The 12,120-nt window shown below is 46.1% G+C and overlaps 1 protein-coding gene across 12 annotated transcripts in view; it reads left to right on the forward strand.

The window, feature by feature from the left end:
- The window catches only part of agrn (agrin), a 233,063-nt gene that overhangs the window by 202,021 nt on the left and 18,922 nt on the right, over window positions 1-12,120 (forward strand). For all 12 annotated transcript variants that reach the window (XM_031868913.1, XM_031868922.1, XM_031868912.1 and 9 more), the window contains 7 exons: window positions 1,315-1,429; window positions 2,939-3,058; window positions 3,245-3,658; window positions 5,130-5,322; window positions 6,994-7,209; window positions 7,778-8,007; window positions 9,533-9,667. In XM_031868913.1, coding sequence (XP_031724773.1) covers window positions 1,315-1,429; window positions 2,939-3,058; window positions 3,245-3,658; window positions 5,130-5,322; window positions 6,994-7,209; window positions 7,778-8,007; window positions 9,533-9,667 — 1,423 coding nt within the window. The remainder of the gene's footprint in view (window positions 1-1,314; window positions 1,430-2,938; window positions 3,059-3,244; window positions 3,659-5,129; window positions 5,323-6,993; window positions 7,210-7,777; window positions 8,008-9,532; window positions 9,668-12,120) is intronic.

Below are 12,120 nucleotides of genomic sequence, written 5' to 3' on the forward strand. Positions count from 1 at the left end.
GTGTGTGTGTGTGTGTGTGTGTGTGTGTGTGTGTGTGTGTGTGTGTGCTCGTTACACTCCAAGCCTGGGCGCCTCTGAAACCTGGTGTGCCACTTGATAGCAGCCAGCCCCCTCTTCATCTTCCAACACTCACTTTAACACACACACACACATACAGAATTAAGCCGCAGCACATTTCTGTAGCAACCGGTTACGATTGGTAAATAAATGAACGGGGCTTTCCCTCTGTAGGTCAGTGTTTGTCCATCGTTCACATTGCTAAGCCGGCTTTGGAGGATTTTTATTATTGACCCGTCTAATTTGCTTTTACACCTCAGCCCACAAATTGGAGTCATTCAGTTCATGAAGGGAATAATCTGAATCCTCAGGATGAACTGAGTGTGCTGAATCAACAGTGTCACGGACCGAATCAGCAGCTCCTTGCATTGGTGCTCGCGTCCCTAGTGTCTGACGGTGTACGATATCATAGTAGGGGGGAAAAAACGTAAAAACAACGTAGACTTGATAACTCTGCTGCAGACGTTAAACATTAACGTTAGCATTGCCTAACAGAAAATGGACGAAGCATGACTATATTAATCTGTGAACTGAAACTCGAATGAGCAAGATGATCACTTCCACCGCAAATCACAAGAGCTCCAGCAGAACACGCCTCTTTCGTACAATCATCACAGAATGGGAGGCATCTTTTTTGAGAAGCAGACGGGGCGCGTGGAGGAGCGCTGGGTTCAAACAACGGAAACAAATCCACTCAGAGGATGCTCCGGTAAAGTGGGTTAGCAGGCCCCCGCGGCTCCCGGGATCTCAACCAGCAGCCGAAATGAGGACGAGGATTTTCCTCCTGTTTCATGTTGCTCCCGAGTGTGTGGATGTGATTAATCCACCAGCACCGTGACACTGACTGTATGTGTAACTAGCATTAAAATGGTTCAATTTCAAGATATAATAATACATTTACTGGCTAACTTCAGTCTAGCTGCTGAAAAACACATTGGGGGGGGTTCGCTTGGTTACCAGAAGCGAAACTAATCAGGAGCTCATGTCAGGGTTGCACGACATTTATCTTAGCTCCTCCCGGAAACTTGTCTCTATAATTAATGCCACGGCTGCAGCTAAATGTCAATTTGTGCACCCACACCCGATAGGTTTCTTCTCTGCACCCCAATTTGAGCGGCGGCCTTTCTTCCTTGGAGGCAGAGTACAGTCTTCTGGAAATGGACTCGCTGCTATGATAGTGAGGAGCTCATTACCAGCCTCATTTATCATCTCTTCTCTCTGTCCGTTCTCTCCTCCCTCTCTCTCTCCCTCCTTCAGCTCAATGAGTTGTTCAGGAAGTCGGAGGCGCACAAAGACTTTATGAGCGTCCGTGTCCGGAACCTGGCTCCCAGCAACTCCATCCTGGCCTTTGTGGAGGCCCACTTCAAACCAGGTGAGAGATCTCTGAAGAGGGAGCAGAAGATTTGAAAAACTGAAAAATGATGAAGTACAGTTGCCAATAGAGAGCTCTATGCGGTTCAGTTATGGTTTGTTCCCCTTTGTCTTTTAGCAAGTCAGATAACTACAAAGAAATCTGACTGGATTTAAATGAAATGGGGATGAAGGTTAGCCCACCAGCCAAGGAAGACCTAATTATTATTTTTTATGCTGAATTAGCCACCATTTCACCATTTCTTAAGCACTTTACATTTCCACTCGTGACTCCTGGACTGTAAGGCAGAGAGGCAAAATTAGTTCTACTGGATTCCTTGCACCAGCACCTCATTTTTTATTACTCCTCCTATACATATAACTACGTGCACACTAAATTTAGAGCATCACGGTTTTAGATCCTTCTTTTTTCTAATATTCCATACAGTTCTCTTGTTCCCCAAAACAATTGCAATCATATTGTACCTGCACATCCTCACCCTGAGTGCTGCTGCACACTCAAATGGCATTTTGCCCCTACAGTATAGGTGCACGGTACAGAAGGCACTACTGCAGCAGCAACAAAAACTCATTTAAATGCCAAGATTCATTTATTGCTAAGTGTTTTCCAAAAAAAACTTTATTTCTGATGCAGATCCGGATGCGGGTTAAGAACTATTCTATTATTAAAAAAAACATTTATAGGATTGTGCTTCCTCGGCATTTTCAATTTCTTCTCAATGCCAACTTGATCTCTTGCAACAATTTGCCCCAGTGTTAAAAAAAAGTGCTCCCTAAATGGCCATGAAGGTGAGACTGTTGTTCTCTGTTTCATCGCCTCTTTGTGTCCTGTGCCCTTAAAGGAACAGTTCGGCATACTGAGAAAAACACAAGTGTGCCCAACAGCCCGACACAATTCACAACAGAAATGGAACCTGCTGTTACTCTTGAATTGATTGGCAGGTGTTTTAATACAGTGACAAACACTGGAAAACAATTAATAAGCAGTTAGTCCTTTCTTTAATCTGTTAAAGGTTTGTTTACATCACTAATGTTGTATTCACAAGCTTATACTATCAAAAAGAACAAATGAATCCACTAAGAACGTGCAGATTTCTCATTAGCAGTTTGTGTGTGTGGATTCAGTTCAAAATGATATGGTTGAAGCCTCAACTGGGTCTTAAAGCTCCTTTTGTACCAAACAGAACTCCACCCTGCCCACTCTGTCCCGCTTTTTTAATTTTACAACCGCCGTTTAGTGTCCTTCATAACCTTCGTGCAGGGCAACGCTGAGCGGCGCTCCTCCATGGCCTGTAAAGCGAACATCTGCAGAGAACGTTATGAGAGTGATTCATCTGGAAAAAACCGGCGCGGGTGGGGGGGACAAGTGGTCCCTGAAGATCCTCCACCTGTCATACACAGGGCTTTCTGATGTAGTCATTGCTCCGCCAAAGCGGCACAGTCCCGTGTTTGATTTGGAGTGCTCCTCGGGGGCCGTGTCCTGAATGGTCGTGCCTCTTGTTTATTGTAGATACGAGATACACGGTGGAGGACATCGAAGGAGCCCTGCTGAAACAGCTGAAGGCCTCTAAAGAGACAAGCATCGCCGTGAAGAAGCCGGAGGACGAGAATATTCGCTTCACCAATTATGGTAATACAGTATGGGTTTTAACAGGAGTGTGTGTGGATTAATAAAATGAAAAGGGGGTTTTAAGTTATTCATGAGGTGATTTATCAAAGGTTTCACGGGTGTTGAACAGGAAAATCTCAGGACTGCAGGCTCAACAGACTTTAACTTCTTTTACTTTGTCTAATTTCTATTGTTCTCCTTTGACAGGCCTCGCCTCCATCCCCTTCTTCACCACCACCACTACGGCGTCATTCACCACAGCGGCTCCCACCACCACGTCCAGCACCACCACCACGACTACCAGGCCTCCGCCGACCTCCCTGTACATCACCCGACGCCCGCCAGGCACTACCCGCAGGCCTTACAATGGCAGGCGTACCACCACCACCTCCGCGCCGGTCACCACGCCACTGCCAACCACCACCACCACGGCGGCGGCCATCACCACGACCGCGCCGCATCCGGCAACCACCGCGGCTCATGTCAGGGGCAGGCTTCACCACAAGCCGCAGAAGCCCTGCAGCTCCCACCCGTGCCTCCACGGGGGCACCTGTGAGGACGACGGCAACGACTTCAGCTGCAAGTGCCCCGCCGGCCGAGGAGGCTCCGTGTGTGAGAAGGGTGAGTGTTGCTTCATTGTCTTCACGCATTAGGAGGCATTTCATCTCTCATATCTGTTATTACTCTCAACTGTTTCAAGGTTCGAGCTTATTTCAAACGCATCTTAGAAAATAAGCTGGATCAGACTTTCCTTGTACTGTAATTTTATGCATTATTGAAATTTGAAACCACCAAAGGGCTGACTTTTACAGGGATTTTGCAGCAACTAATAGGGTTTTAGGCACTCCCTTTCCATTGTGCCAATCATGCCTTTTAGCTGTTCTGTAAGTGCTTTAATATATTTATAAAGTAGCATGAAACACAGCGTTATGACTTAAAAAAATATATCAAATATAAAAAGAATGTTTCATTTCATGAAACTTTTCTCGTAAAGAAGAAAAAGACACAGTTCCTCTGTTCGGCCGTAGTTTTGTCTAATTGTAGCTTCACAAAGTGACACCTTAAGTAGCCGTGTGAGTAATGACTTTTTGTTAGTGCTGGAATATGTAAATGCAGAGTTATATCGTCACGGATGATTTATTGGGTCGTTTAAAGCGCAACAAGACAACGGCAATCAGAGCTCCGCGCAGAGGAGCGTCTACTAGATGTTCTCAAAAAAAGACTTGAGAACAAAGAAGTTTCGGTGCGATTGAGTCAGACACAACACGAAGCCTCGAACTCATCTCAAGTGATTCCGACAGGTTCGACACCTCGGAAGTGAGCAACCGCTGAGTCGCTCACCAAAGGCAACACGCAATCCAATCAGCGCCATGGAGAAAATCATAAATCAGAGAGAACTTCCTGAGAAGCACAACTCTTTTGCCCCCCCCCCCCCCCCGTCCTTTACGCTTCTTTGGGATTTTTCTGGGGGGACAAGGAGCAACCTCACGCAGCTGCATCTTAAGATAATTGACAGTAATTGCTTTGATGGGGATTAGCTGGTGAGAATCAGTGTGTCTTCGAGTGGCTAAATGAACACACGCTCACGCATGAAAACTGCACGGCGGCCTCCCCCAGATCAATCAAGTCATTAGAAACGAAGGAGCTCATCAGCTGCCATTCTCCTCAGAGAGACGGACAGAAAGACAGATGGACGGAGAGAAAAGGAGCCCGGGGGGAGAAAATGGATGATCATGATCATAATTGCAGAAAAAACAAAGGTTTCCTCTGTGTGTGTTTGTGTGTGTGTGTGTGTGTGTGTGTGTGTGTGTGTGTGTGTGTGCATGAGTGCTTGAATGTGTGTGAACAAATCAGCTCCTCCTCCTCCTCTTTCTCAACCTTCTCCTTTTGATAAGCCGAACAAGCGTTTTCGAGAAAAACATCATTCCTGAAATAAACTGACAGAGAGGCTTATTTCTCCGCCATCAAGAGCCAGCGGCACACCCCCACCTCCGCTCACGCTTAATTATGCACATTAAACGCCTATTATGCCGCGATAAAGCCAATCATGTAGTAATGACAGGATTGGCTTGTTGTCTTCATTCCTCCACAGTGATCAGATACTTCATCCCGTCATTTGGGGGCCAGTCGTACTTGGCTTTCCCGACCATGAGTGCCTATCACACGGTCCGCATCGCCATGGAGTTCAGAGCATCCGAGATGACCGGCCTCCTGCTCTACAACGGCCAGACGGGCAAGAAGGACTTCATCTCCCTGGCTCTGGTCAACGGCAAGGTGGAGCTCAGGTGAGCGCTGTGAGAGTGTGGGGGAGGGGGGGGAGGGGGTCAGCGAACCTCGTCAGCTGTTGATTCCGCTGCTTTCGTTCCATCAGAATTTGACGAAAACCTAAATGATCCCCATGGGCTCATCAGGGTCATCAGCTGAGAGAGAAGCACAGATAAGAATAAAACAAATAGGGAACGCTGAAGATAATGAGGCAAATAATTACAGCAAGTAAACATGTTGAAAACACCACTGCCAGGAAAAAAACGAAAAAGAAAAAGACACAGAATCTTCTTGACAGATTTGCAGACTAGGACTACGAAGGCAGAAATGTGTTCAAACTTGCAAACAAGCTGTTCTCATGATCACATTTACAGATGGTGGGGACATATGCACGGAAATATGTGCAGGATGTCATCATTTGGCATTTCATTTGTATTTTTAATCACATATATACAGATGTAAGGTATGTGTAACATTTGTCTTTACAGATGGAGGCAATGACTTACAGACGTGTGTCTAGAAAAGATTCACCAACCACCTGAGATTTACTATCATTTATTTATGTTCATTTGCAGTATGTACACTACAATTACAACATCTGAAGTGACATTAGGCTATCAAAGGAAATAAATCAATGAGCAGGACTTCTTTTTGCAGCAATGTGATGAATTACCTTAAGTTGGATCCCATGCATCCCATAATGCACCTCTATAGTGTAAAACAGCCTCATTATTCAATATCCATATCCTCAGTTTAAGACTTGCAGACAGAAAACCAGTGTCAGTCCTTGTGACTAGTTAATTGTCTTTGGCAGGTTGAATTGATGTCGCGCCCCTTTAGGACCTACGCGTAACGGGAATTGAACAATATGCATCTAGTAGTAGACGGACATGAGATCTGTTTAAATTGGACTATTTTCCTGCCAGAAACCTGCAGAAGCGTATTCATCTCTTCCCCGCAGTGGAAATGTATCCATAACAAAAAAAATCATTCGGGGTAAGCAGGCAGCGTCTTCAGGAGAGACGTGAATGGACTAATTAGAGATTCTGCACCGCATCTGTTTTGGACCTATTTCAAATAATGTCTGCTTCCCTTATCTTTTGTCCCCCCCCCCCCAACCTGGCCAGGTTAGATTTCTCCATTCAGAGGGAAGTCAATAGTAAAACTAAAGGAGATCATTAGTCACTTGTGCTTTGAAAAAGAGCCCCGCCTCAATTCCAGAATTACAGCTGTGAGATTACCACCCACAGCTCTGCAGATCCAAGACGTGGGGAGAAGAACTAATTATTTGTGGCAGATAATTGCTCTCAGGTTGTGCTAATGCTACCATATGTGTGGGAGCACATACACGACGGCTCTTTTCTGTGATGATACGGCCTTTTTCTCAGCAAAACCTCATTAGATAAAAGAGGGTGTGAAGATGCTTTTTTTTAAGTGAGTCACTGCCTCATTGCAGTCACATAGTTCGGAATCCCTAATGGGAAGTCCTGTACCTTCTTTCTTCCATCTCTTTTTGTCTAGTTTGCCGATTTCTGCTAGTCATTCGGCGCTGCTCGATAGAGAACAAAAATATCGTGTGGAAAACAACCTCCTTAAGTGCTGTGAGCTGAAATGAAGTGCACGACAGGTATAAAGTGGTTGCTGGAAAAATGTTGGACTGAATGAACATGCTTTGCATCTCCTCTTCTCAGGTTCAACACGGGTTCGGGCACAGGCACAGTGGTCAGCAAAGTACAAATCAATCAGGGCCGCTGGCATCAGCTGGTGGTGACTCGCAACCGGCGCAACGCCATGCTGAGCGTGGACAACGAGCCGCACAACGAGGGCGAGAGCCCACGAGGCACGGACGGCCTCAACCTCGACACCGACCTGTTCATTGGCGGGGTGACCGAGGACATAAAGCAGGAGTAAGGCCTTCTATCTACAGTTACAGTGTGTGTGATAACATGCAGGGAAGTCCATTAACTGTGGCTTCTCTTCAATGAAACCTTTTAATCGATAGCGCTTCATTTTGAATCCAGTACTTTAATCCAGCTTTTTGTCTATTTTGCTGACCGCTTCCGACTCTCTACTTACTGACCTCTGTGGATTTAGATTTACCATCAAGGGAGCCCTGGTAAACAAAAAAAGTCTGTTTTGAATATGCAATAATAATTAGTAAGAATATGCTATTCACAGTACCAAGTAGTATTGAATATCTTCAGTCAAACGATACCTGATGTCATCCTTTCTAGACCCAGCTGTGTAAAAACATACTATTTGTATGGTATCAAATGAAGTACTCTACAGGTAACAGTATCCCTTTAAGGGTGCTGGTATTGGCACTGGTATAGTAATGTTTGAAATGATCGCCAGCCTAATAGCATCTCCTTTACCCTAAGCTCGTTTTTATTCAGTGACTATCAGTAGTGTGATTATTGCAGCTGTCGGCTGTGTCAAACTTTGCATTCACTCCCCTTTTTTTGTTGTCTTCAGTGTGAGGGAAAGGACAGCGGTGGCCACGGGTCTAGTGGGCTGCATCCGCCTGCTGGATGTCAACAACCGGATGCTCAACCTGCAGGAGAGCGGGGGCGACAGCATGTACGGCAGCGGCGTTGGCGAATGCGGCAACGACCCCTGTCAGCCAAATCCCTGCAAGAACGGCGCCGCGTGCCAGGTCAAGGAGGCGGAGATGTTCCACTGCAAGTGCAGCAAAGGATTCTGGGGTAAGGTTGCCAACAAAAAGTAGAGGCTTCAGTACCGCAGCGGTGCAGGTCAGCAGAGTTCCTGAGGGTCGTACTGGGATATTTGGACAGCCATGTAGTTTTGAGAGGTTTATTCCAATGTACGTGCAGGGAACTAAGTAAAATATATGACAATTCTAATGTGAATCCTTGTTAAAAATATATTTATATCTCTACTCTGCCTTCTCTCCTGGGAGTCCCTGTGATCATGACTTACTCACACATCCTAAGTAAGCTTGACAGCCTAATTTGACAGTGAAATTCATGCCCCCAGTAGCAGCCCTGGAAGTCATTTTGTAAACACCATCAAATCTGTGTGTCCGACACAGAAACGAGAGATTAAATGTTGATGCGATGCAGGAAACATTAAAAACTTCCGCCAAATGCTCAGTGATTGGCCTCTGGCCTGTCTCTACTTTCACATCCCTTCCTCCTTTTCTTTTTTTTTCCCCATCCCTCCAGCTGATGCCAACTAACAAGCAACTCAGAGAGAATCTAGCTTCTGTAAGAGCAGACAGCGTCAGCGCCTAGCCACGCGTGCCCCTTGCTGGCTGCGTGGCAGCTTACTGTAGAAAAGTTTCACCCCAGAACCAAATTAATTGTCGGAGTTAACTTTTATGCTTGAATAGTAAACGCTTTTTTACTCACACGGGGGCCGCCTGGTGGTGGGAAACGACCTCCCAGCCAAGTTTTAGGAGGCGTTTTCCTTGAATTAAAAATGTGGCTGGATAAAGGATCACATTACGTAATCATTGCCTTTTATACAAGAGGTGTTTTTATGTTTTGCTGCTATTGAGAAGCCTGGGAGGAAGTCAAGAGATAACCCTCTGCTCTAGAGAAGCATTGCTGTGATCAAATTTGTGTTGGCAACATGGCGTAGAATGAATGGCGATAATGAGAAGTGGACCGTCGCCTGCGGACTCACATTCAAGTTAATTTTATCATCATGTCAGTTGAGAAAGTGGCCAAGATTGTGGATCTCACAGTGAGGGAGTTTTGTGGTTAGAGGGAGGACAGTCGGGGGGGGGTGAGGGAGGTAAGAGAGTAAAAACATGGTAGGGAAGAAGTGTGAGTGGAGGATAAAAGCTGGCTTCCAAAATAGTGAGTGAGGAAAAAACGGGGGGAGCCCTGTGAGCTCAGCGGGGATGGGGTTCATTAAAGCGCTCTCCTCACCACAGGCTCCGACTGCTAAAGTAATGACGGGTGAATTCAGAAGGGCTGTGGCAGAGGGCAAAACCATCATCCACCAGACACCGGCAAGCCTTCCCCACAGTCGGCGTTGGCCTAGAAACATGGCCGCGTGGCGGGGAGGCTCTCCGCTGTTTAATCTGGACGTGTAATATTTCCAAATCCTATTAGAAAATGACCTCTATTACAGAGGAAATCCTCATACCCCTTTATTTTGGTCTCACCCTCCTCTCAGATGGAAGAAAAGGGAGATTGGTTTAAAATGTTGTTTTTTTTTTTCTCACAGTGGATTTGTGTGTATGTGTGTGTGTCTGTCTAGGTCCAACTTGTGCTGACGTCCATGACCCATGCGAGCCCGACAGGTGCCATCCATCCTCCCAGTGCCAGGCGCTGCCCGAGGGAGGCTACAAATGCGAGTGTCCCATGGGGCGTGAAGGGAAGCACTGCGAGAAAGGTAATGTGACTAAATGTCCTGGTGTAACTCCATTACTTCCCGCCTCAGTTGTTCTCTCCGGTTCTTGTCAAGGAGCACCACTGCTTTGTTCCAGACTCATCTCATCCTCCTCAATTTTTGCCCCCTTTTTTACCTTTATTTTTTTCCGCCCTGTGGCATTTCCATCCAATCAGAATCGACCAGCGAGATCAAACGTAAAAAGAAGTGGGCGGGGGAGCGGGGGGGTTGAGCCTTCAGGCTGGGATGGGATGGGAGGGTTGGTGGGTTGCAGAACCGAGGTAGATGATTGGCCCCGACGGGCCTTTCACCACATCGGCTCGGCTACACTTGTTAGTGGGGAAGCGACAGCGAAGCCTCCCTCCACTCCCTCCCTCCCCGCCTATCCGCCCACAGGTGTTGTGTTCAAACGTGTTTCTTGCTACTTAGCTCCACATGGCAGAACCGGGCCGCGGTTGGGGAAAAGACCAGAGCACGGCTCAGCTGCTTTTGAAGTTCATCATTAGCATTTATGGCGGGGTTGTATTCTCAAGTCTACCCATGATTTTATTTATTTCTTTATTTTTTTAACCCTCCCTTTGCTTTGTAGATGTTGTCATGAATGTTTGCAGAAATTTCTGTCTGCATCTGTGACTGAAAGCCAATACGCTCTGCACATGCACATTGCTAACAAAAGAGAAACACGCAGCCTCGCACCCCCTTTGGGAATTCAGAAAAACCAGATGGGAACAGCCTCCTTCCAAGACCCGAGTCCCAGTTAGCAGGTGATTAAAATAAATTGAGGTGAACCAAAATCAATGCCGTGTGAGCGAGAGCGTCTCCCGTTCCAAAAAGGCTATTTTTTCCACTGGAATCAATGAGATGACTAATCGCATCAGTCCTCCCTGCCCGCGGTGATTAATGGGAGCGTCACTCAGCCAGAGTGTCAGCCCCAGACAGGAGCTCGGAGATAAGGTGGACGTACCCTCTGAGGGCTGCACTGGGAACAGTTGAAAAGGCGGGTATCTTACAGCCCACTCATTGGATGCTTGAAGGTGAATTGGCCGTAATATTAAGTGTGTGAGCGCACTTTCAGTTGAGCTATGGTTTCCATTTCAATCCTGCCGGCGTTCGTCAGTGCATCTCGCTGCTGTAATATTCACAATCAAGGACTTTTCTCAAGGGTGCTCCGATTGCATTGCATGCCCTTTTTTTTTTGCTCAGTGCTTTTACCCTGTGATAGTGTAAATCATTACATATTAGTGATGAAAGCAGGATCACTTGGACTGATGGGGGGGCGGGGACTTTGAATTTCAACATGGTTTACATTTAGCTCCTTAGCTGCAATAAGCTAGGGACCAGCTTTAACACACAAAAACACACCAACTTCAGCACACACACTTCCACAAGCTCTCTCTCTCTCTCTCTCTCTCTCACTCAAACACACACACACACACACACACGTGTCAAGGGTTAATTGCTTTCTGCCATTTTCATGAATTATACCTTTATCTTTATAATCTGACGCTTTGGCAATTCTTGGCATGTGCTTGTAACATTCATTCTTTCATGCCAATAAAGCGTGTTGAATTGAATTGAGAGTGATTCACTCTGCAAGAAATGATGTTGGAGAGCTGATTGATTGGGGGCGGGACCAGGAGCTTTGATTGCAGCAACAAAGTTTTTTTAGAATGTGCATTTTCACTGCTTTGTTCTGGGCTTTTCTGATTATTGTTTTTATGGGTTTTATTGCAAGTACTAATTAGGCAGCGATTGTCAAATATAAACAAAATGACATCAGCGCCTACGGTCAACCTGATTTATTTCTGCTGCATTTTAGCAAAGGAAAACTGTGAAAAGTTCAACTTTTCTTGAATCGTCAAGCTCGACTCCCCGTGCGTCATGTGGTTTTTTTCGTGTGGTGGCTCGATTCAATCCGATGCCTGGACCTCTGGTAACTTATTGATCGTGGCGCTTTGGCTTTGAACACAGGGTGAAATAACAGAGAAAAGAACCCACCACACTGCTCTATAGGAAACTACATCATGAGCAGCTCTGTTACTCTAATAGAGTTCAGTTTACTGCGTGAATCCTTGTTGCGTATGCAAGACTATTTTTCCCCACTCCTCCATGGTGCGTGCCATCATCATTAGCAGTCTTCTGCACAATAGCTAATTAGCTTTCTCATCTCCGTCTGCCTTCCCCATCCTGACTCGGCTCAGCTAATCCCAGCCAATTACGAATTAAAGCTTTCTTGCCGGCTACACAGATATGTGTTTGTGTGTGTTTATGTGTTCGAGAGCGTCTAGTGCTGGTAGTTTTTGCACCATGAATACATACCCCCGGGTGACTCTTGAATGATTTTTAATGTCAAGCCACTTGTTAGAAGGATGGCACGGTGCCTGTCCTAATCACTCCAGACAGCCAGACGTAGACCCATCGCAAAGACACAAATCTGTAAAAAGGCCTGCCAAAAC

This window comes from Anarrhichthys ocellatus, unplaced genomic scaffold (assembly GCF_004355925.1).
Source record: "Anarrhichthys ocellatus isolate YVR2014 unplaced genomic scaffold, GSC_Weel_1.0 scaffold44, whole genome shotgun sequence".
Lineage (NCBI taxonomy): Eukaryota > Metazoa > Chordata > Actinopteri > Perciformes > Anarhichadidae > Anarrhichthys > Anarrhichthys ocellatus.